Below are 21,255 nucleotides of genomic sequence, written 5' to 3' on the forward strand. Positions count from 1 at the left end.
CATCCTTCAGTACCTATGACACCTCCCACCTGGAATGAGAAACCTGGGGCCCAGTGTTCCTCACTACCCCAGTGCCCTCAAACTCTTATCAGCTCCCAATCCCCACACTAAGCATCTGGATCCTGCTGCCCCCCACAAAGCATCACCAACTCCCCCAGTTGCCACCCCCCACGGGGCACCCACAGTACCCCATGCTTACAGCTTCACATGGCGCATTTCCCAAGCCTCCAGCCCAGCGGTGTAAGTGACGATATGTCAGCATGGTGCACTTAAAACTCCTGAATCCAGTTTTTTTTTTATTGTGTAGCAGAAGAGGGATCACTCGCAATACTTTGTTCCAAAGAATTACATTCAATAGCATTTACAGGAGAACGACATTAAAATCCTCCGGTGGGACAAGAGAAAGGCTGGGAGGCAGTGCTCAGATTAAGTGGTGTCAAAGTGAACTGTATCAGACGCAGTAGTTTGCATTTAAAGCCAGCTGTCCTGAAAACAACTGGGCTTTTTTTGGGTTTATTTGCAATAGTCCCCTATTCAGCTCTGTCAAGCCATAGTGTCTGTGTGGGAGGTTTCTACACAGATGCATTTACTGAAGGTAGACCAGAAAGGACTAATTGCTACCTCAGAAAACAGCCATGCTGGGCATTTAGGTGCCAACACTCAATTTCACTTTGCACTTCTCTTTCAGCTGCTACAGCACTCGGCTCCAGCATCAGTGACAGCAGCCACAGGAACCGCTCACCTTTCCGAGTTCTGGGTTAACACTTGTGACAAAATATGCAAAGAAAAATAAGGCACCTTACAGAGCTCTAGTTCTAGGCCTTTTTATGAAACAATCAGACCTTGAATGAGCCCCTGCCCCTGGCTGTAATGTTGTTACAACCCCGACAATGACTAGAGGAGAGAAAAGCGCTGGAGCAGTGACCCTTCTGGACCCCTACACGTACGTGAAGTGTGTCTCAGAAGGAGCTAAGGTCTAATTCCCTCAGTGATGGACTAGTTACCCAAGCAGGCACGATCCAAGTGCCTCAATCTTTTCATTACAGCAGCTCAGAAAATGTAGCGATTCCCCTGGTTTGTGGGCCAAGGCAAACCACCAGCCAGCCAGGCTGGAAGTCGGACGTGCCCCTGCCCAGGCTGACTGTGATACCTGAGTGCCAGTCTGGGCCAGCAGAGAAGCAAACACAGCATTGAATTTCTAACATGGTACTTGAGAGCTGTCCTGTAGGCAAATCTACACTACAGAATTAGGTCATGCTAAAATGTACTGACGTACAGCCACCATGGTACTGGAGCCGGTTTCACCTGCCCACACTATGCTCATGTGAGCACTGTGCGTACTCACCGGGGCGCTTGCACCGAGTTAATGGTCAGTGGGGGGTACCGTGAGACAGCTTCTGACAGGTAGCAGCTGTCAATGTAAGCAACCCAGCATCGATGCTGACCTAACACCATCACTCTCCTAAGCACGATGCCTTTTGCAGTGGTGGTGTGGGCAAGTTACATCATTGTGCATTACAATCGAGTGGTGGTGCTTACAAAGTTAGCTGTAAACTGCCATACACCACCAAACTCTACAGCTTAGACCAGGCCTTGGACAGCTGAAGTGCCTTGTTTTCTAAAGGAATGATCTCCTCTAGTTAACAGCTTTTGAACGTGAAAACATTTGACTTTGGAGTAATTGTTACTGAGCCAATTAAGCAATTACCTTAAACCCCTCCCTCTCTGCTCATTTTAGAACAAGCCTACCCAAAAGATAAGCTGAAATATACCATACAGGTTGTATTACAAAACCTCAGACAGCCACACCTGTCTTCATTATTTTTCATCTATTATGTACCATATAAATTTAAGCAAAATATTATATATATATATTTATATATAAATTAGAAGCAAATAAAAGATGAAGAGTACATGGAAATCAGCAGTGTTACCACACTGATAGCCAGTCACTAACATTACACTGTACAAGTTGGATATAGACCAGATACATACGTGTGTTGTAAATCCTATGCCGCTGGTATGGGATGAGAGGGCAGCTGACCAGGAGACTGACGGTCTTCAGAACCTGATCACATACATGTCTCTTGTGCAGTTGTCTTTTTCCAGTGCCTTGAAGTTCATTATTGCTAATTTTCCTCCCCCATGGTTGTGGGCTGGCCCCAGCCTGGCCTCTGACCCACACAAGCGTGGCTGGTGTGATGTGGTGGAAAGCCAGAGCAGAAGCCATCAGAGGTGAAACCACTCCAGGCAGACCTCAGCCTCTGGTCCTCCCAAGAGCTCAAACTCAATTTCCTTCCTGGCTCAGGATGCTCAGCAGGGCTCATTGTGTGCGGCTGCTGACTCCCAGTGCCAGCTCCCCAGGGACACTGCAGTTCCACTCCCAGGCACCACCACCCCCCTGCAGGGAGTGAGATCCAGTGACCTCCTGCTGCTGTTCACTCTTCACCTGGAGGGCTGCTCATCCTTCCGGCAGCACCAAAGCCTGCAGCAGCACAAGTGCACAGGCCTCCGTCCCGCTGTGGCTGGGGCAGCACTTAGAAAGCAGGTGGAGCAAACTGATCTATGGCTGAGCTGGCCTAGGGCAGACAGCTTCAATGGGCACCCGCTGGGGTGAGTACAGCCCTGTGGATGCTTTGCTGTTTGCAGCTGGGGTCAGCAGCTGGTCAGCGACGGGACATTCCCACTAATGCCAGCAGCAGGTGCCCCATGGAAGGGGATTGTCCTGCTGGTCTCAGGTTACAAGGGAGGGGGTGGGGACAGAGCCAGGGGCCTGCAGGGGTGAGTGTTCATGTGCCCTAGTCTGTTGGGTTCTGGGCTGGGCCACCCACAGCCAAAGGGAGGGACACGCTGGTCCCTGTGCAGGAAAGGATTTTAGCACCAGGCAAGGCTGGTCCCCGCAGCCCACAGTGGGCTCAGCAATGCTGGACCATGTCGAGGTTGTGCCCCATCCTCAGCAGCTGGTGCAAGTCCCAGCATCTGGTCTGCCTGGGGATGGCTGTGTTTGGGCAAGCAGGAAGGAAATGGCCTCAGCAGCACAGGAACAGCCTGGCCTCACCACTTCTCCCCAAGTCCTCTGGGCTTTGCCTGTGGCACCTGGGACAGAGCCCAGCAGCTTGGCTCAGGTCTGCCAGAGGCAGGCAATGTGCAGAACCCAAAGCGGGGGCCTGGGTGTGTCTCCTTGGACTTCAGGCTGAGTTACTGATGTTCTGTGCTTAAGAGCAGAGCTGGACCTGACCGTGATTTCAAACCCTCCAAGGTCTGGGGCTGTGCTCACAGCCAGTGGCTGCAGCAGCCCATTATGGTCACCAGGATCCCACTGGAGTCCATCTCCCAATATCTGCCTGGGGAGCTTGGATGTGGTCTCTCTGTGCACCAGAGTGTGGTGGGAATGAGAACTGGGAAGAGAACAGCCCAGAGCCACGGGCAGGACCAGCCGGGCACAGCCCACAGCTGCCTGGGCTGGAGCTGGCCACCTCCTTCCTCACTCCATATCCCTGGGTCTCTCCTTCTCCTCCGCTAAACCCTTAAGTTCTGCTCCACTGCCCCCCTGCACAATGCCTGGGCTGTGGGGGAGCAGAGCCTGAAGGGCTGGCTCAGACTGGGGGTGGGCAGACAAGCAGAAACTCCAGGAGACAGCAGTGGTTGCAGGACAGGATGGAAGGGGAAGGAGCCCTTGGGACTGGGGAAAGGAAAGTGGTGGTGGAGTTATCTCCTTGTTCTAGAGCCTGTGGCCATTCTGAGCTCACCATGAACCCGGCCACTGCTTTGCCTAAAGGAACATCACCATAGCCTGCACCTCCAGCCTTCCCTCCCCGTCACACTATCTCAGGAACCAGCCACGCAGCAGCGCCCAATGGAGCCAGTCTTTGGAGAGCTCAGACATTCACTGGTCCTCTGAGACATGGAAGGGTGGTGCTCTGAACAGCTGAGAAAAGATTTTGGCTCTAACCCACCAGGGCTGATCGCAGCTCACCTCTTTCTGATCTGGGGAAGGAACTGTTTCCCATTACGATAGAGTTGCGGGGAAAACAAAAACATGCTCTGAAAAGCATCGTTAGAGACGGTTCTAAAAACACCAACTAATTATTGCAGACCGAAAAGATCCACTCAAACAATCCCCCAAAGTCAGCTGCAGAGCGGCAGAACTCACCTAACTCAGTTGTGGGAACACCGGGCAATCCTGGGAACTACTAGAGATAAGCACCTAACTGAGCGTCCCTTGAAATGTCCCCTTCTCCCTAGGGCTTCGGAGCCGAACAGGGGAAACGAACCTGAACTAGGAGAAGACTTGTTTTCAGTTAAGTCCATGTGCCAATGGGAAAAAAGTCCAAAGGAAGAGCTCCAGCGAGCGTGCCTCATTCCCCGCAACGTGTGCATCTTTGGATGTCAGTGTCTTCGTTAATAAAGCTGAGGCTTTGAAAAATATAGGCAGCAGCTTCTGACAGCAATAAATACGCTAGGCTAAAAATGAACCAGATTCATCTTGTCCTTGTTCCTAGTTAGCAGCTAAAACACGCCACTGTTAAAAAACCCAGTGCTATTTTATTAGAGCATAAAAAATAGGTTTGGAATCCCTGTTTTGATTTCTTTTCTTTTACATTTCTGTATTTATTTACTCCAGGTGCGTTTCTGGGCGCTGGGACATCAACAGCAGGATGCCGCTGTGCCTTCCAAGGTGCTCCTCTTCTGCAGCCTGCCAGCCCGGCCTGGGAGACGTAGCTCAGAAGATGTCAGGGCACAGATGCCAGTCCTGATTCTCCTTGGCCTCCCAGTAGCCACCCTTGTAAACACAGATCAGCTCCCCAGTCAGGGCGTCCACCTTCCTCTCAAACCACAGTGGGACATAGCCTTCATAGTCTTTGCCTGTTGGGAGTGGAGAGCACAGTGCAAGGTGGGGGACATGTCTCTATGGTCCCCTGCCCCATACCAGCAGCACAAGGCGGTGCAGAGGAGCAGCCCAACAAGCTGGCTGTGGAAATGACTGTCACTTCAACGGGCCAGCCAGCCCTAGGCATGCAGAAGCCAAGACCTCCCATGGGGACTGGAAACTTCCACGTGCTGTGGCCGCCTCCCGAGGACCCCTATGGCAGAGTGCCAGAGCTGAGTGGCTCAAGATCCTGTACAGAGTCCTGCTGGGTGCGACTGCAGCTGAAGGCAGACACAGCAGCTCTGCCCTGGAAACTCAGATCACATTCCTGGAGTGGAGTGGAGTGGAGGGCAGCACTACCCCTGCTTCGCAGGTGGCCAGCTGGCACAGAGGGGAAAGGACATGCCCATGGTCGCCTAAGCAGCCTGAACAGAACCCACCCTGCTGCCCGAGTCCCAGCCCTCACTCAGGTGAGCCCATAAGACACTCAAAAGGAGTTTAGAGATGGGCACAGGAAGACCAGGCACATCTGGGGGTTCCCCACGGGAGCAAGAGCAGCGCGGTTCTCTAGCCAATCCCCTGTTCATTTGGGATTTTCTCTCCTGCCAGACTCAGGGGCCATTCTGGGACTGGAGAAACATGACTCTTTTTGGCCTCAGCTCCCATGGCCTGGGACAAGCCACCTTCCTGAGCCCCTGGCTGCAACTCAGTCAGACTCACCCTCCTCCAAGGCCTCCAAAGCCTCTGCCTCCCGCCTGCGCCGCACAGCCCTTTGTTTCTCCTCCAGCCTTTGCTTCTCCACGTTGGCCTCGTCCCACTTGCCGTTCTCCATGAGCCGCTGGTCAGGCCGCAGTCGGCTGTCTGTGGGGGCCACATGCTCCTCTGGCTCATTCAGGGTCAGGGCCAGCTCAGAGAAGAAATACATGTTCTCGGCATTCTCCCTGGGGAGACGGGCCTAGATCAGATGGGCAGGCAGATTCTTCCACCACCCTATCCACCTGCTTGCAGGGCTCCTGTCATTGAGCTATATAAGAATCTCCTACCATTATGCCTGGACTTGGCCAATCAGTGAGATGGCCCTATATTTCCTCTGGGCGGCCGTCCCCCCCATCACCCCAGTGGCAGTGCCCAAGGCACCTTCGTATGAGAGAACAGTTCCACCAGAGCTCTTCTACGGTCTGTACACAGGACTCATGGCAGCTTCCTGCCCTCTCTGGTGCTGGCCTGGAGGCTGAGGGGGCAGAGGTCACTCCCAAAGAGCTCCCCAGTCCTGTGCCCGGCGCTCTGCAATGCTGTTGTCCCACAGCCAAGCGTTACCCAAAGGACAGGAAGTCTCAGAGACGAGCCAGAAGTGCACATTCGTGCTTTGCCACGTGTCCTGCACCTGAGAGCAGCTGCATGCAGAGGACTCCCAGCCTTTGGTGTAGTGCTCTGAAGCGAGCCAGACAAGGAAACGCAGGGCAGTATGAGAACCTGGTAGGGCGGGGACCAGGCTGCACTGAGCGCTAAGCTGGCGAAGAAAGCAGCGACATGAGCATAGGCTCGCTGCATTAGCTGAGCAGGTTTCCAAATTGGGGTAAGTACCTGGCTGTTCCTCCAGGAACCAGCCTACTCTGGATAGTGATCCAAAGCATGCTAGAAACCCACGTGAGCTGGACCAAGCCTGGTTCTGGGACACGCACGTAACACAGGTTTGCAGAATACCCGCTAGTGTGGAAGGCTGTGTTCTCCCTTTCTGAGCTGGGCTGCCATGAAGTCCCTAGCGCTGCTTACAGCTGCCAACACTGCGCTAGAGGGGTGATCGCAGCCTGTGCAGATGTGCTCCAGGGACAAGAGAAACAGCAGCAAAGGTGTGGTTGCATTGGGCTCTGAATGGGCCAGCCCGCCCACCCAGGGCCCCAGGTGCACGGAGAAGGGTGGGAGATGCTGCCATTAGCCACAAACCTCTGAGAAGCAGCAAAATGCGACTCCTAGCTCCAATACCAGGGCTGCCCCTCTCGGCCCCATCCTGCCTCGGCCGGAGCCAACATCCTTATTTCGCAGATTGCTCTGCCCACCCCCAAACCGTAGCTGCTCTGGGCTGAAAAGCAGCTGCTGTTCAGAGCCCAGCCCCAGCGCAGTGCCCACGGAGAGGACTCACGGGAGTGGGTATTTCTTCCACAGGACCTTTGGGGCCAGTGTCTGGTAGACGGTTTTCTGCTTGCCCTCTGAGCTGGCGCCACCATGGCTGCTCTGCACTATCTTGGAGCACTCCATGCTTTCATCCCAGGTGCCAGACATGACATAATGCGCCTTCCCATCAGCATCCGTCACCACGCCAGTCACCTGGCGCCAGAAGGAGAAAATCGCCGGGTCTCACAAGGGGAGCTGGCCAGCATCCCGAGAGGGGAGAGAAGGGAGGACTCTCTGCGGCTGCCTGTACTAAGCACTGGCTCCTGGTGTCACTCAAAAGGCCTGGCTGTCGGGGGGGACGATCATGCACAGGTAACAGCCAGCTCCCCCAACTTCTTGCTGGAGTTCACCCCAGACCAAGCCTGTCTCCTCCTCCATTCTGCCATCCCACCTCGGCTTGCCCTTCCCGGGCTCCTGCCTTTAGTGTGTGACTCAGGACGAGCAGATGATGGCCTGAGGGAGGCAGATGGAACCTTTGATGCATCTGGGAGAGATGTGGGCAGCTTGCTATACCCTACCCAGTCGTGGGGCGGCTGGAATGGAGGGGACACTGAGGCCTACTGGGCAGTGCCAACGGAGTTTCCAATGAACAATCCTCAATTTTATTTTTGAGTTGCTGGACTCTTGCTGCCACAGGTCCTGTCCAGCCACAACCAAGACCTCCCGCATCCTGTGGGCACTTGACACTGCACGGAGGGAAGAATTGAGGCTTCTGCCAAGCGTGAGGCTGCTCGACCAAACTGGGCTTCCTGTGGACACATACCTTTCGGGGGACGTCTCTGGAGAAGTAGCTGTAGGGGGTGAATTTCAGCTGGCATTTATCTTTGGACTTGTGGTTAATGATCTCGATGTCACCAGACTGGAGAAAAGAGAGGGTTTGCAAGAGGACAAGGCAGGCTTTAGCTTCCCATCGTTCACATGCACATCAACACCTGCAGCTGCAGTTTTGTCTCCCAAACTCAAGCAATTGAACCTAGCGCCAGTGAAGACAGAAGGTTCCTTCCATTGGGTGTGGGTGGCAGCAGCTCTGCAACAGCACATAACTGGGCCTGGCGTGCCGGGGAGAGGAAATCCCGTGCTGGACTGGGAGCATTCCGACAGACCGGGTAGAAAGGGCCAGTTCTGCTGGCCACACGGCAGGTGCTGGCACCTGATGGCCAAGCCCCATTTCCCCAAGTGCGTGCTGGCGTGGGCAGGATAACTCTTCCCTCTCAGAAGCACACAAGGGGCTGGGGGCCATACTGGTGAGGGGAATCTGCTGCCCACAAACAGCCCTAGCACCCTTCCCTGACACCCCTGAAGCCAGTGCCCCATTCTCTGGAGCCCGGAACAAAACAAACCAGGCTGGAACCTGCCGCTTGCCACTGACCTGGTCGATCCAGAGCTTGCCCACGATGATGTTGTGAACAGTGGACGTGACCTTCCTCCAGACGTAGTGGTTCCCACTGGCGTGGAACTCGAGGTGGATGGCCCCTGGGGAGGCAGAGGGAAAGAGCCCTTCTCTGTGAGAGGGGAGGGACAGGCCAGATCTCGCACTGCCACTGAGCAGAGTGGTGCAGACACCAACCCTGCAGAGCCCCAGGGACTGCCAGCTGGGAGCCTGGGAATGGCTCCATGCTTCCCGAGTAGGGTGTGTGTCTCTGCCCACTGAAGGCCAGGGTCTGGTAGGGTGCAGGGACTGAACAAGACACAAGCCAGTGCTCTGGACAACACCTGGCCTCTCTAGTGTTGGCCTCTGCTGGAAGCCAGGAGAGTGGGCTTGATAGACCTTGGGTCTAACCTGTCCTGGCCATTCCTGTGTTCTCCCCTAGGGGCTGGGCCCATCAGCTCCATGCTGCAGATGGGGAGAAGGTTAAGGGTGGGATTTCCACAAGTCCCCACCTGATTCAGCAGCAATGTGACTTGTTCTCTTAGAGGCTTTGAACAAGCCCACCCTAAGAGAACTGCCCCAAGTCCCAGTGAGTCAGGGCCAGAGCCACCGAAAGACAGCCTGGCCCCTCTGCATCTTGAGAACCCCCAAGCCAGGGCCACCTGTCTCTCCTGCCCCTCTGATTGGCCTGCTTCCCCTGGTGGGTGAGTTGAGTGCCAGTCTCTCTCCCCGCTGGCACGTTGCAAGGGGAGATCAGCCCCGTTGGGCTCTCAGTTCAGAGCCGCCACAGGGATCAGGCCACAGAGTAGTGCACAACCAGAGCAAAGGCCCCCAAGATGTGAGCACTCGTCAGGGCGATTCACTTACCCAGTGGCATGATAGAAAGATATTTGCCCCTGAACTTGCTGGCAATTGTGATTTCCTGCCACAGCATCCAGCCTCGCTTGGAATACACGTGATGGGCCGCAGCTGGTGGGTGATGGCTCACCTGCAAGACACAAGGAGGAAACAAAGGCACGCTGAGGGGAGAAAGGCCCTGACCAGGGAACAATGCCCCAACAGGTGAGCGGGGAGAGGGACTCACAGGGCCCCACTACTTCAGTTTGTTGGGCACTCCGGTGTCCAAGCAGGTAGCAACACTCAGGGTGGGAGGAGCCCACCCAGGGTTGGTGAGGGAACAGAGGACATGATGCGCTGTGACTTCCTGAACTATCACGATGCTGCACACTAATACACATGGCATTGCCTGCCCGGCTGGCTGGCTGCCTGCAAGGGGCAGCATACAGCCACTGCCGGCAAAAATGCCTCCCACACCCCCATCACTGGCCAGGCAGCTGCACTGCTGTAGGACACGGCACACTCTTCCCCTACTGTGTTCTCTCTTGGGCTGTGCCACTCTAGGAGAAAGCAAGGAGACTCATTAGAACCAGCACTTCCCTAGGAAGAGATTGCTGGGAGTGGATCAGGGCTGGAAGTGGGAGGGGCATAGGCAGAGCAGAGGCAGGGTGGGTGGTGGGGCAGTGACACATCATTTGTGCCCCCCTGGAAACCCCCACTGGTCGCTTTTGCTCTTAGTGCACACGCTGGAAGATGTACAAGTCCGAGCCAGCATGCTGCCCACTGACCTGCAGCCAGGACGGGTTCCACTGGAGGGCACTAAACCCAGAGCAGATTGCCAGGCAGTCGTCTCTACCCCAAGAAGAGCACTGCCTACCCCAGGCTGAGAGTGATGCACACTTGGCTGTCCACAGTGACCATCAGGCTTGTTGGACACAGTGTCCTGGATTTCAGAGCCTGGCCCCTGCAGAGTTGTACATCAGCAACTCTCAGCACCACTTCCAGAGAGCTGCAGGCTGACCTGGAGAGCTGGAATCCCAGGCTCTCAGCTGTCAGGCACAGTTAAGATGCAGATGACACAGCTGGAAGAGCTCCAAGGTTAGTTCTGAGGAGGCTGCCAGGAATCCTGGAGGAGAAGATACTGGGAGTGGTATTCATGCGCCTCCCATTTAAACAAGCCATGAAGCTATTCCGCAGAAGAGTCACTTATCTCTCTATTTGGGGCAGATCCCCATGTGGCCAGATCTACCCACCTTGGCTTGGTGGGCCTGAGTGGGGGGAAGCACCAGGAGTTTTTCAGAGTACCAGGAAGGATCCATCTCTCTTTCTGCTTGTACTGTCAGCGGAATGCTCCTGACTGACCCCAGGGAGCGTGAGGGCAGCTCTGACCCTAGGTCTCAGTATAGAATAAGAGAGCTGGAAGGAATCTTGAGAGGTCACCAGGCAAGATCTCCATCCCTGACATGCTCTGTCCAACTTGCTCTTAAAAGTCTCCCTAGGCAATTTATTCCTAGTGCTTAACTACCCTGACAGTTAGGAAGCTTTTTTTTTCTCTCATGTCCAAACTAAACCTCCTTTGAAGTAATTTAAGTACATTCTTGTCCTGTTCTCAGAGGTTAAAGAGAGTAATTTTTCTCCCCTCTCCTTGTTAACACCCTTTTATAGATACTTGAAAGTTGTTATCATGTCTCCTCTCAGTCTTCTCTTTTCCAAATCAACTCAGTTTTTTTCAGTCTTCCCTCTTAGGCCCTGTTTTTAGAACTAAAACAAGAAGTCCTGTGGCACCTTATAGACTAACATATCTTGGAGCATAAGCCTTTGTGGGCAAAGACCCACTTCATCAGATGCATTTCTAGAACTAGGTTTCCTAGTTCATGTTTGACAGAACTTTAATCATGTTCATTGCTCTTCTCTAGATCTTCTCCAATTTGTTCAAATCTTGCCTGAAATGTGGTGCCCAGAACTGGACAATACACTCCAGCTGAGGCCTAATCAATGCAGAGTAGAATGGAAGAATTACTTCTCATGTCTTGCTTACATCTCTCCTGTTAAAGCATGCCAGAAGGATGCTTGCCTGTTTTACAACAGCATCTCCCTATTGACTCATATTTAGCTTGTGGTCCACTATGACCCCTTGGTCTCTTTTCCACAGTACTCCATCCTAGACAGTCACTTCCCATATTGTACGTGTGGAACCGACTTTGTATTTGTCCTTATTGAACTTCATCCTATTTACCTCAGACCATTTTTCCAGTTTTTCCAGATCATTTTGAATTCTGACCCTGTCCTCCAAAGCTCTTGCCATGCTTCCCAGCTTGGTATCACCCACACACTTTATAAGCATATGCTATAAGCCATTATCTAAATAATTGATTATGATAGTGAACAGAGCCAGACCCTGAACTGACCTGGGCAGGCCCACACTTGATATGCCCTGCCAGCAGGACTGTGAACCACTGACAGCTACTCTAGGAACGCTTTTCCAACCAGCTTTGAACCCACCTTGTAGTAGCTCCATCTAGGTTGCATTTCCCTAGTTTGTTAATGAGAAGGTCATGTGAGACAGTGTCAAAAGCCTTACTGAAGTCTAGATATATTACATCTTCTGCCTCTCCCTTATCCACCAAGCTTTTTTACCTGCCAAAGAAAGCTATTAGGTTGGTTTTACACGATTCGTTCTTGACCAATCCATGCTGACTGTTACTTACCACCTTATTATCTTCTAGATGTTTGCAAACAGATTCCTTAATTATTTGCTCTGTTATCTTTCCTGGAACAGAAGTTAAGCTGACTGGTCTGTGGTCTCCTAGGTTGTCCTTATTACCCTTTTAATAGATGGGCCTGCCCTGTATTTGCCTTTTTCAAGTCTTCTGGAATCTTTCCTGTCTTCTGTGACTTTTCAGAGAGACTAGCCAATGGCTCAGATGTCTTCTCAGTCAGCCTCTTGAATATTCTAGGATGCATCTCATCAGGCCCTTGTGACTTATCATAGAACAACAGAGCTGGAAGAGACCTAAAAAAGCCATCAAGTCCAGCCCCCTGCCCTAAGCAGGGCCAAACCCATCAGATCAGCCCAGCCAGGGCTTTGTCGAGGCGAGACTTAAAACACCTCCAGGGATGGAGACTCCACTACTTCCCTGGGTAGACCATTCCAATGCTTCACCACCCTCCTAGTGAAAAAGTTTTTCCTAATGCTCAACCTGGACCTTCCCAGCCGCAACTTGAGACCATTGTTCCGTGTTGTGCCATCCGTGACCACTGTGAACAGCCTCTCTCCAGCCTCTTTCCAACCTCCCTTCAGAAAGCTGAAGGCTGTTATCAAGCGCTCCCTCAGTCTTCTCTTCTGCAGACTAAACAGTCCCAATTCCCTCAGCCTTTTTTCATAAGTCATATGCTCCAGCCCCCAAAATTATTTTGGTCACCCTCCGCTGGACCCTCTCCAGTGTATCCACATCCTTCCTACAACTGGGGCCCAGAACTGGACACACTACTCCAGATGCGGCCTCACCAAAGCCGAATAAAGAGGAAAGAGAAGTTACTCACCGTAGTAATGATGGTTCTTCGAGATGTGTCCCTGTGGGTGGCTCCACAATAGGTGTCGGGCTCGCCCGGCACCGCAGATCGGAAATCTTACAGCAGTTTCTCCTGGATTGCGCATGCGCCGGCGCGCATCGCTCCCTTGCGCGTCCCCGGCCACGTGCACAATCCAGTCCCTGCCAGTTCCTTGACCAACCACCTCGGATGCTCCTGAAAGACACTAGACAGAGATCCGAAGCGGGGAGGATGGGCAGGTGGTGCAGCACCCACGGGGACACATCTCGAAGAACCATCGTTACTACGGTGAGTAACTTCTCTTTCTTCATCAAGTGTCCCCGTGGGTGCTCCACAATAGGTGACTACCCAGCAGTAACCCAAGAAAGGAGGTGGGTAATCAGTTTATGTGCAGCTTGCCCCCGAAAGGACCGCTGTCGAGAGGCGGGTATCCTCTTGGAATACCCGATCTAGGGCATAATGCTTGGCGAAGGTGTCATAGGATGACCAGGTCGCCGCTCTACAGATGTCCTTCAACGCGATGCCCTTGAAGAAGGCTGTTGACGACGACGCCGCCACCGCCCTGGTGGAGTGAGCCCTACACGGGACCAGCAAAGGAGTCTTTCGAAGCTCGTAGCACCATTTTTATACAGGACACAATGTGCTTCGAGATTCTCTGTGAAGAGAGACCTTCTCCTTTTGACCTGGGAGCGAGAGAGACTAGAAGCCTGTCCGTTTTCCGGAAGGACTTAGTTCTGTCTATGTAGAAGGCCAACGCCCTTCTCACATCCAGGAGATGCAGGCGTGCCTCCTTGCTGGAGCTGTGAGGCTTCGGGTAAAATGAGGGTAAAACTATTGGTTCCTTAAGATGGAACTCTGAAGAAACTTTTGGAACAAAGTCTGGGTGCAGCCGTAAGGTTACCGCCTCCTTTGAGAACACTGTGCAGGGCAGCGTGGCCATAACTGCTGCGAGCTCACTCAGTCTGTGAGCTGACGTAATTGCAAGGAGGAAGGTTGTTTTTATCATAAGGAGACGTAGGGGAACCGTGGCTAATGGTTTAAAAGATGGACCAGTGAGCGTGCTGAGAACCAAGTCCAGGTTCCACGATGGCGGAAGCAGTTTCCGAGGGGGGTACAGGTTTACCAACCCCTTCAAGAACCTGGTAACGATAGGATGGGCAAATACCGTGGGCCCCTCCTCTGTATGCCAAAAGGCTGATATAGCGGCGAGGTGGACTTTTAGCGAGGATAAGGAAAGTCCGTCCCTCTTGAGGTCCAATAAGTATTCAAGTATTACTGGTATAGTGTAGCCAGACAAAGTCTCCCCCTTACAAGCCAGCTTGCTTGCTGCCCACCCCCCCGCCCACCGAGGAGCACACAGGGCACGGAAATGGTTGCTGACAGCACAGTCTTTGATGCCCTCATTGAGGCCCAGATATGCTAGCTTATCGTGACCCTGAGAAGCAGAAAGTACAGATGGAAGGCTAACAGGCCAGACTATCAACAAGGGTGGGGGGGGGACCCTTAAGAAATCACCCCAGCTGGCATTGATCGATATGATGCACACACACACAATCACCCCAGAAAGGGAAGTGCCCCGCCCGCACAAAAGAATGTCCTGTACTCTCAAATTGCTTATCTCTTGTCTTACAAGTGCAAACTAAGTAAGAAATGCCCTTGTAACAAACTGGCGTCACAAAGACAGACCAGTATGATCTGGCACCATAGATAAGAAAGAGAATACGTAACCCAAAAGGGGTATAAAAGGTGGGTCGAGCAGAACTCTAACTTTGAGTGCATTCCACCAACTACCTGCTGGTCGGGTCAGGTGATTGCCTCCCGAGGTCCACAACTGGGGATGCCCAACCTCGTATTCGTCTTTCCGCGGAATTGAGTGACTGATCTGGCTTGGCTACGCTGGTATCGAGAGACGCAGAGAGGGTAAGATACACCCATGCTAGGTCTCCGACTTTTTTGTGCACAGCTAAAGAATTAGAGCTCTGTAACTAGTGTCAAGATATCATTGTGTTAGATGGTAACAGATATCTTTGTATTGGATTGTAACGTAACTTGTTAACACCTGTACTTTGCTAGCATATAAGTAGTAAACAATAGCCTTTTGTAACCCTACGCTTATAACTGTAGCTTACTAAACTTGTAACTAGTTAAGATCCAAGCCTAACCATTTTGTTAACCCTTTTGTTATTGCAACGCAGCCGGCACAACAAAAACAACTTTAACCGTTTGGTTACTACAGCCTGGCCGTGGGTGAGAGTGCTAGGAGCTGCCTGCTCTAACAGTAAAAAACTGGGTTGCTTAGGACCCAGGGGAGTACCTCACGGCACATTACCTGGCCACCGGCTAACATATAGGAACGGCGAGGGGAGCTAACTGCTTGGCGGAACACCAGGCTGTGAATCGAGTCCATTTCTGCTTATAAGTCTTCCTGGTGGAGGTCCTTCGGCTACTTTCCAGGACTTGTTGTACTCCCTCCGTGCATGTACTTTCTAAGGAGCTGAGCCATGGATTAGCCATGCTTGTAGGTGCAGACTCTGAGGGTTCGGGTGCACTGTGGACCCCTGGGCCTGTGTGAGTAGGTCCGGCGCCACCAGTAGAGGGAGCGGTGGGCAGTCCGACATGCGCAGAAGTAAGGGAAACCATTGCTGCCGATCCCACAATGGGACTACTAGGATCATGCGAGCTGTCTCCCTTCTGGCTTTCTGCAAGACCTTGTGGAAAGCGCTGTGGCGGGGAACGCGTAAAGTAGGGGGCCCTTCCATGGAATCATGAATGTGTCTCCCAGGGACCCCCACCCCACTCCTGCCCTGGAGCAGTACTGGAGACACTTCTTGTTGTGCTGTGTGGCAAACAGATCGATCTGGGGAAACCCCCATGTATGAAAGATCAGTCGTAGCAGATTGGAGTGGATCTGCCATTCGTGCGTGAGTGCGAAGCGCCTGCTCAGCTGACCTGCTTTCACGTTGTGAGCGCCCAGCAAGTACGAGGCTTTCAACGTAATGTTGTTGGCGATGCACCAGTTCCACAGTCGGACTGCTTCCACATATAGGGCACGGGATCGGGCTCCTCCTTGTCGATTTATGTAAAACATAGTGGAGGTATTGTCTGTATTGATCGACTACTTTGCCATATTTGTGGTCTCGGAAATGCTTGCAGGCGTTGAACACTGCTCTGAGCTCCAGTATGTTTATGTGCAGTGACTGTTCCGCAGGGGACCATAGCCCTTGCGTCACCTTGTTGCCGATGTGCGCTCCCCACCCTATGTGGGAGGCATCAGTAGTAAGAAAAATAGAAATTTGCGGTTGGTGAAAGGGCACCCCTACTAGCAGGTTCTTGGGGTTTACCCACCACGCCAGGAATCTGCGCACCTCTGTCATGGGTGACACCACCCTGTGAACAGTGTGGGATGCCGGTTTGTAGACGCTCGCCAGCCAATGCTGCAGGCTTCGCATGTGCAATCTGGCATTCTGTACCACAAATGTTGCTGCCGCCATATGGCCCAGCAGTTGTAAGCACGTTAAGACCGGCACCGTGGGGCTGTATGTAATGACTTGCACCAGCGAACTGATGGCACAAAAGCGGGCGTCGGCTAGGTACACCCTTGCTGTGCTAGAGTTTATGCGTGCCCCTATGAACTCTATGTCCTGTGTGGGGTCGGTCTTTGACTTCGCGAGGTTGATGACTAGGCCCAGCGAAGAAAACGTGTCCGCTGTGACCCATATCATGCGTAGGACCTCTGCCTTTGAGGCCCCTTTCAATAGGCAGTCGTCCAGGTATGGAAATATGAATAGCCCCTGTCTGTGCAGGTAGGCTGACACCACTGCCAAGGTTTTGGTAAAGACTCTGGGGGCCGAGGAGAGGCCGAACGGAAGAACCCTGTACTGGAAGTGTTCCTTGCTGACCATGAAGCAGAGGAAGCGCCTGTGTGCCGGGTGGATCGTTATATGAAAGTAAGCATCTTGTAAGTCGAGGGCTGCAAACCAATCTCCATCGTCCAGTGCCGTGAGAATGGAGGCGACTGTAATCATCCGAAAACGTTGCTTGTGCAAGTAGCGGTTGAGGCCCCGAAGATCTAAGATGGGCCTCCAGCCTCCCGTTTTCTTCTCTGTGAGGAAGTAGCGTGAATAAAACCCCTTCCCCTGGAATTGTTCCAGCACTCTTTCCACCGCCCCTATGAACATAAGGTGGTCCACCTCCTGTTTGAGCCTCGCCTCGTGGGTAGCGTCCCGGAGGTGGGGCCTGGAGGGAGGCTTTGTCGGTGGGAGCAACTGGAAGGGGATCGCATAACCCGTGGCTATGATCTCCAGCACCCATTTGTCTGCGGTGATCTTTTGCCATTGGGAGTGAAACGGTCTGAGACGATGATGGAACATGAGATGAGAGTGGCATTGCGCGATGGTAGTGATAGTGCAGCCCTCGACATGCCCGTCAAACTTGTTGCCTTTGGGCCTGTCCCGAGGCTGTACGGCTTTGTTGGGAACGTCGCCTGGGAGTTCTGTACTGTTGCTGCTGTTGATGTCGCCCTTGGTCGTAGCCCCGTTGATACTGCTCACGCTGTGGTTGGTACTGGTAGCGTCTTTGCTGAGGGTAGTATTTTTTCTTCCTATATGGAGGGGTATAAATACCCAGGGTTCTAAGCGTAGCTCTCGAGTCCTTACTGGAGTGGAGGACCGAGTTGGCTGAGTCTGCAAACAACTTTTGCGTATCAAAGGGAAGATCCACAATCTTCGCCTGTAGATCCCTCGGGATGCCCGATGTCTGGAGCCAGGATTCTCTACGCATGACCACTGCTGTAGCCGTTGAGCGTGCCGCCGTATCTGCCACATCCAGGGCGATCTGGACTCCCGTCCTCGAAGCTGCGTAGCCCTCTTGCACAATTGCCTTTAACACCGGCTTCTTATCTTCCGTAAGTGAATCCGTGAGAGCAGTAAGCCTGGAGTAATTATCAAAGTTATGGTTCGCTAGGTGTGCCGCATAATTTGCCATTCTCAATAGCAGGGTGGAAGAGGAATATACCTTCCTGCCGAACAGCTCTAACTTCTTGGCATCTTTGTCCGATCCCCCCCGATTTGTACTGAGAAGTCTTTGACCTCTGCTGGGACGATTCGACCACCAATGAGTTCGGTTGTGGGTGACTGAAAAGGAACTCTATGCCCTTTGCCGGGACGAAGTACTTCTTATCCGCTGTCTTGTTCATAGGTGGAACGGAGGCCGGAGTCTGCCATATGGTAGTGGCTGACTCCATAATGGCTTCGTCCAGCAGGATAGCAATTTTGGATGAAGCCGGGGATCTCAAATTTTTCAGGAGTTTGTGATGTTTCTCCTGCACTTCTGCCGTCTGAATGCCTTGCGTGTAAGCCACGCTTTTAAACAGCTCCTGAAACTGTTTAAGGTCATCCGGGGGAGCGACATCCTCGGGGGCCATGGCCTCATCTGGGGAGGATGAGGAGGAACCACTAGGGTAAACCTCCCTCGAACTCTCAGGTTCCTGCGGCCGATGGTATACCTGCTCGCTGGAGGATTGCGAAGGAAAGTCTCGGGGTTCTAAAATTAACTCCCCTTGAGATAACTGAGTTTCCATCCCCAAACGGGAGTGCCCACGGGGGTATTGGACGGCCGGTGGGGACCTGCCCCTGGGCGTAGGCCTGGGGTGTCTGTGTCCAGCATGATAAGAACGACCATGGCAGCACGGGCCCGGGGACGGAGACCTGGACCACTCTCAGGGTGTGTACCCTCGATGCCTGGGAGAGCGAGACCTCCGCGATGACACAGATAGTGGTGACACTGGTTTGTGATAGTACTCCAGCGGATCCAAGCCCAGAAAGGGTGAAGGTGGCCCAAGCCATGGTGACATTGGTTGGAAGAACGGAGAAGGAGGTTGTGGATAGGCCGGTGGAGACCCAGGCCTTCTGGGCGGCGTGTGCAGCACAGGAGGAGGGCTTGTTGTCAGCAGCAGCGCAGCCCTGTCCGGAGAAGGGCTGCGGTGCCAGGCTTTTGCTTTAGCCTTTCCCCTCCCCCGCGGGGCTGGCACCACCCCCTCCTGCACCGGGGATCTCAGCTGCGCTCGGCCCGCTCAGCTGCGGTGCTGCGCGGATAACGACCTCCGGTGCCTGCGGGCTCCGTGCCTGTTGGCCCTGCACCGTTGGTACCGCGGGGGTCAGTGCTGCCGGTTCCGGCGCTTGCCTTGCCGATGCTCTAGGCGCCGCGCGTGCTGGCTGTTTCATAATCGGAGGCTCAGCCTCTGCCACGTGCGCTGCCGCGGTGCCGCTTGCCTGAGTATGCGGCTGGGGGCTGTGTGCTCTGCCCGTCCCGCTCGCTGAAACCGCCAGCAGGGATCGAGCTGGGGAGAGCTTCCTCCATTTTTGCACCAAGGGGGTCAGAGAAGCTGCCTTCCTTTTGTGGAATCCAGAGGGCCCTTCTGATTGCCTCTCCGGCACGTCTGGCTGGAGGGCCTTATCAAACAAGAGCATTTTAAGACGCATTTCTCTGTCTTTCCTGGCCCTGGCTGTGAGCTTAGCACAGTGGGAACACTTCTGGGTAACGTGTGATTCCCCCAGGCAGCAGATGCATTCACTATGCCCATCGGAGGCTGGCATAGCTTCACGGCAGGACTCTCACTTTTTAAAGCCTGAAGCAGCCATCGCGGTGAGTCTTTTACTGTTAATAGGGTACTTAGCACCTAGTCTGTGCCTGTTTCCCCGAATCGCGGACACCCGCCTGCAGGCAGCGGGAGGCCTACTGGCCTTCAAGTCCACTCTTCTTCTCCGCTCCTCCCTCTCTCTCTTTTTTTTTTTTTTATATTCTTTGTCCTCTCTCTCTCTTTTTTTTTTTGAAAAAGAAACAACAATCTACACCTAAAAACACTGTCTAATCTGACTCTGGCCATAGCCTGAGCGGATTCTGTCTGCAGCCAATGGCGGTTGAGAAGGAACTGGCGGGGACCGGATCGCGCACGTGGCCGGGGACACGCAAGGGAGCGGTGCGCGCTGGCGCATGAGCGATCCAGGAGAAACTGCTGAAAGATTTCCGATCCGCGGCGCTGGGCGAGCCTGACACCTGTTGTGGAGCACCCACGGGGACACTCGATGAAGAACAATCACTTCTTTGGATCTACCAGAAATGCTCCTCTTGATGCAACCTAATATGCCATTAGCTTTCTTGGCTACAACGGCACACTGTTGACTCATGTCCAGCTTCTTGTCCACTACAACTCCCAGGTCCATTTCTGCAGAACTACTACCGAGCCAATCGGACCCCAGCCTGTAACAATGCTTGGGATTCTTCCAGCCCAAGTGCAGGAATCTGCACTTGTCCTTATTGAACCTCATCAGATTTCCTGCAGCCCAGTCTTCCAATTTGTCTAAATCACTCTGGACCCTATCCCTACCCTCCAGCGTATCTACCTCTCTCTCTAGCTTAGTGTCACCCGCAAACTTGCTGAGGGTGCAATCCAACCCCTCATCCAAGTCATTGATAAATGTGTTGAACAGAACAGGACCCAGAACCTAACCTTGGGGCACTCCACTAGAAACTGACCGCCATCCTGACATCGAGCCGTTGATCACTACCCGCTGGGCCCAACCTTCTAGCCAGCTTTCTATCCAGCTTACCGTCCATTTATCCAATCCACATTCCTTTAACTTGTTGACAAGAATATTGGGGGAGACCGTAACAAAAGCTTTGCTAAAGTCCAGATAAATCACATCCATTGATTTTCCCCTATCCACAGAGGGAGTTTTCATTGTAGAAACTAATCCGATTGGTCAGGCATGACTTTACCTGAACACTTTACCCTCCTCCAAGTGCCTCACAATGACTTCCTTAAGGAGCCCCTCCATGATTTTTCCAGGGACTGATGTAAGACTGGCCAGTCTATAGTTCCCTGGATCATCCTTTTTCCCTTTTTTTAAAGATAGGCACTACATTTGCCTTTTTCCAATCACCTGGGATCTCTCCCGATCTCCACGACTTTTCAAAGATAACGGCCAAGGGCTCATCAATGACATACGCCAACTCCCTCAGAACCCTCGGATGAATTAGGTCCGGGCCCATCGATTTCTGTACATTTAGTTTTTTTAGATATCTCCTAACCTGTTCTTTCCCCACCAAAGGCTGTCCACCATCCCACAATGCATCACCTATCACATTAGTCTGGGAGCTGTCTTTGTCCGTGAAGACAGAGGCAAAGAAAGCATTAAGTACTTCAGCTTTCCCTACATCATCTGTCACTGGGTTACCTCCCTCATCCAGTAGGGGCCCCACACCCTCTCTGATCACCTTCTTCTTGTTAACATGCCTGTAGAAACTTTTCTTGTTATCCTTCACATTCCTCGCGAGTTGCAATTCCAGTTGCGCTTTCGCTTTCCTGATAACTGCCCTACATTCTCAAGCTATACGTTTATATCCCTCCCTAGACATCTGTCCAAGTTTCCACTTTTTGGAGACATCGAACTTCGCT

General features: G+C 53.0%; 1 protein-coding gene across 5 annotated transcripts in view; it reads right to left on the reverse strand.

Moving 5' to 3' along the window:
• Positions 1-270: 270 nt before the first annotated feature.
• Positions 271-21,255, reverse strand: part of OSBP2 (oxysterol binding protein 2) — a 208,350-nt gene continuing 187,365 nt past the window's right edge. For all 5 annotated transcript variants that reach the window (XM_075013151.1, XM_075013149.1, XM_075013154.1 and 2 more), the window contains 6 exons: positions 9,279-9,399; positions 8,412-8,515; positions 7,806-7,901; positions 7,011-7,195; positions 5,591-5,811; positions 271-4,866 (listed from right to left, as the gene is read on the reverse strand). In XM_075013151.1, coding sequence (XP_074869252.1) covers positions 4,724-4,866; positions 5,591-5,811; positions 7,011-7,195; positions 7,806-7,901; positions 8,412-8,515; positions 9,279-9,399 — 870 coding nt within the window. In that variant the 3' untranslated portion in view covers positions 271-4,723. The remainder of the gene's footprint in view (positions 4,867-5,590; positions 5,812-7,010; positions 7,196-7,805; positions 7,902-8,411; positions 8,516-9,278; positions 9,400-21,255) is intronic.

Source organism: Carettochelys insculpta, chromosome 18, assembly GCF_033958435.1.
Source record: "Carettochelys insculpta isolate YL-2023 chromosome 18, ASM3395843v1, whole genome shotgun sequence".
Taxonomy (NCBI): domain Eukaryota; kingdom Metazoa; phylum Chordata; order Testudines; family Carettochelyidae; genus Carettochelys; species Carettochelys insculpta.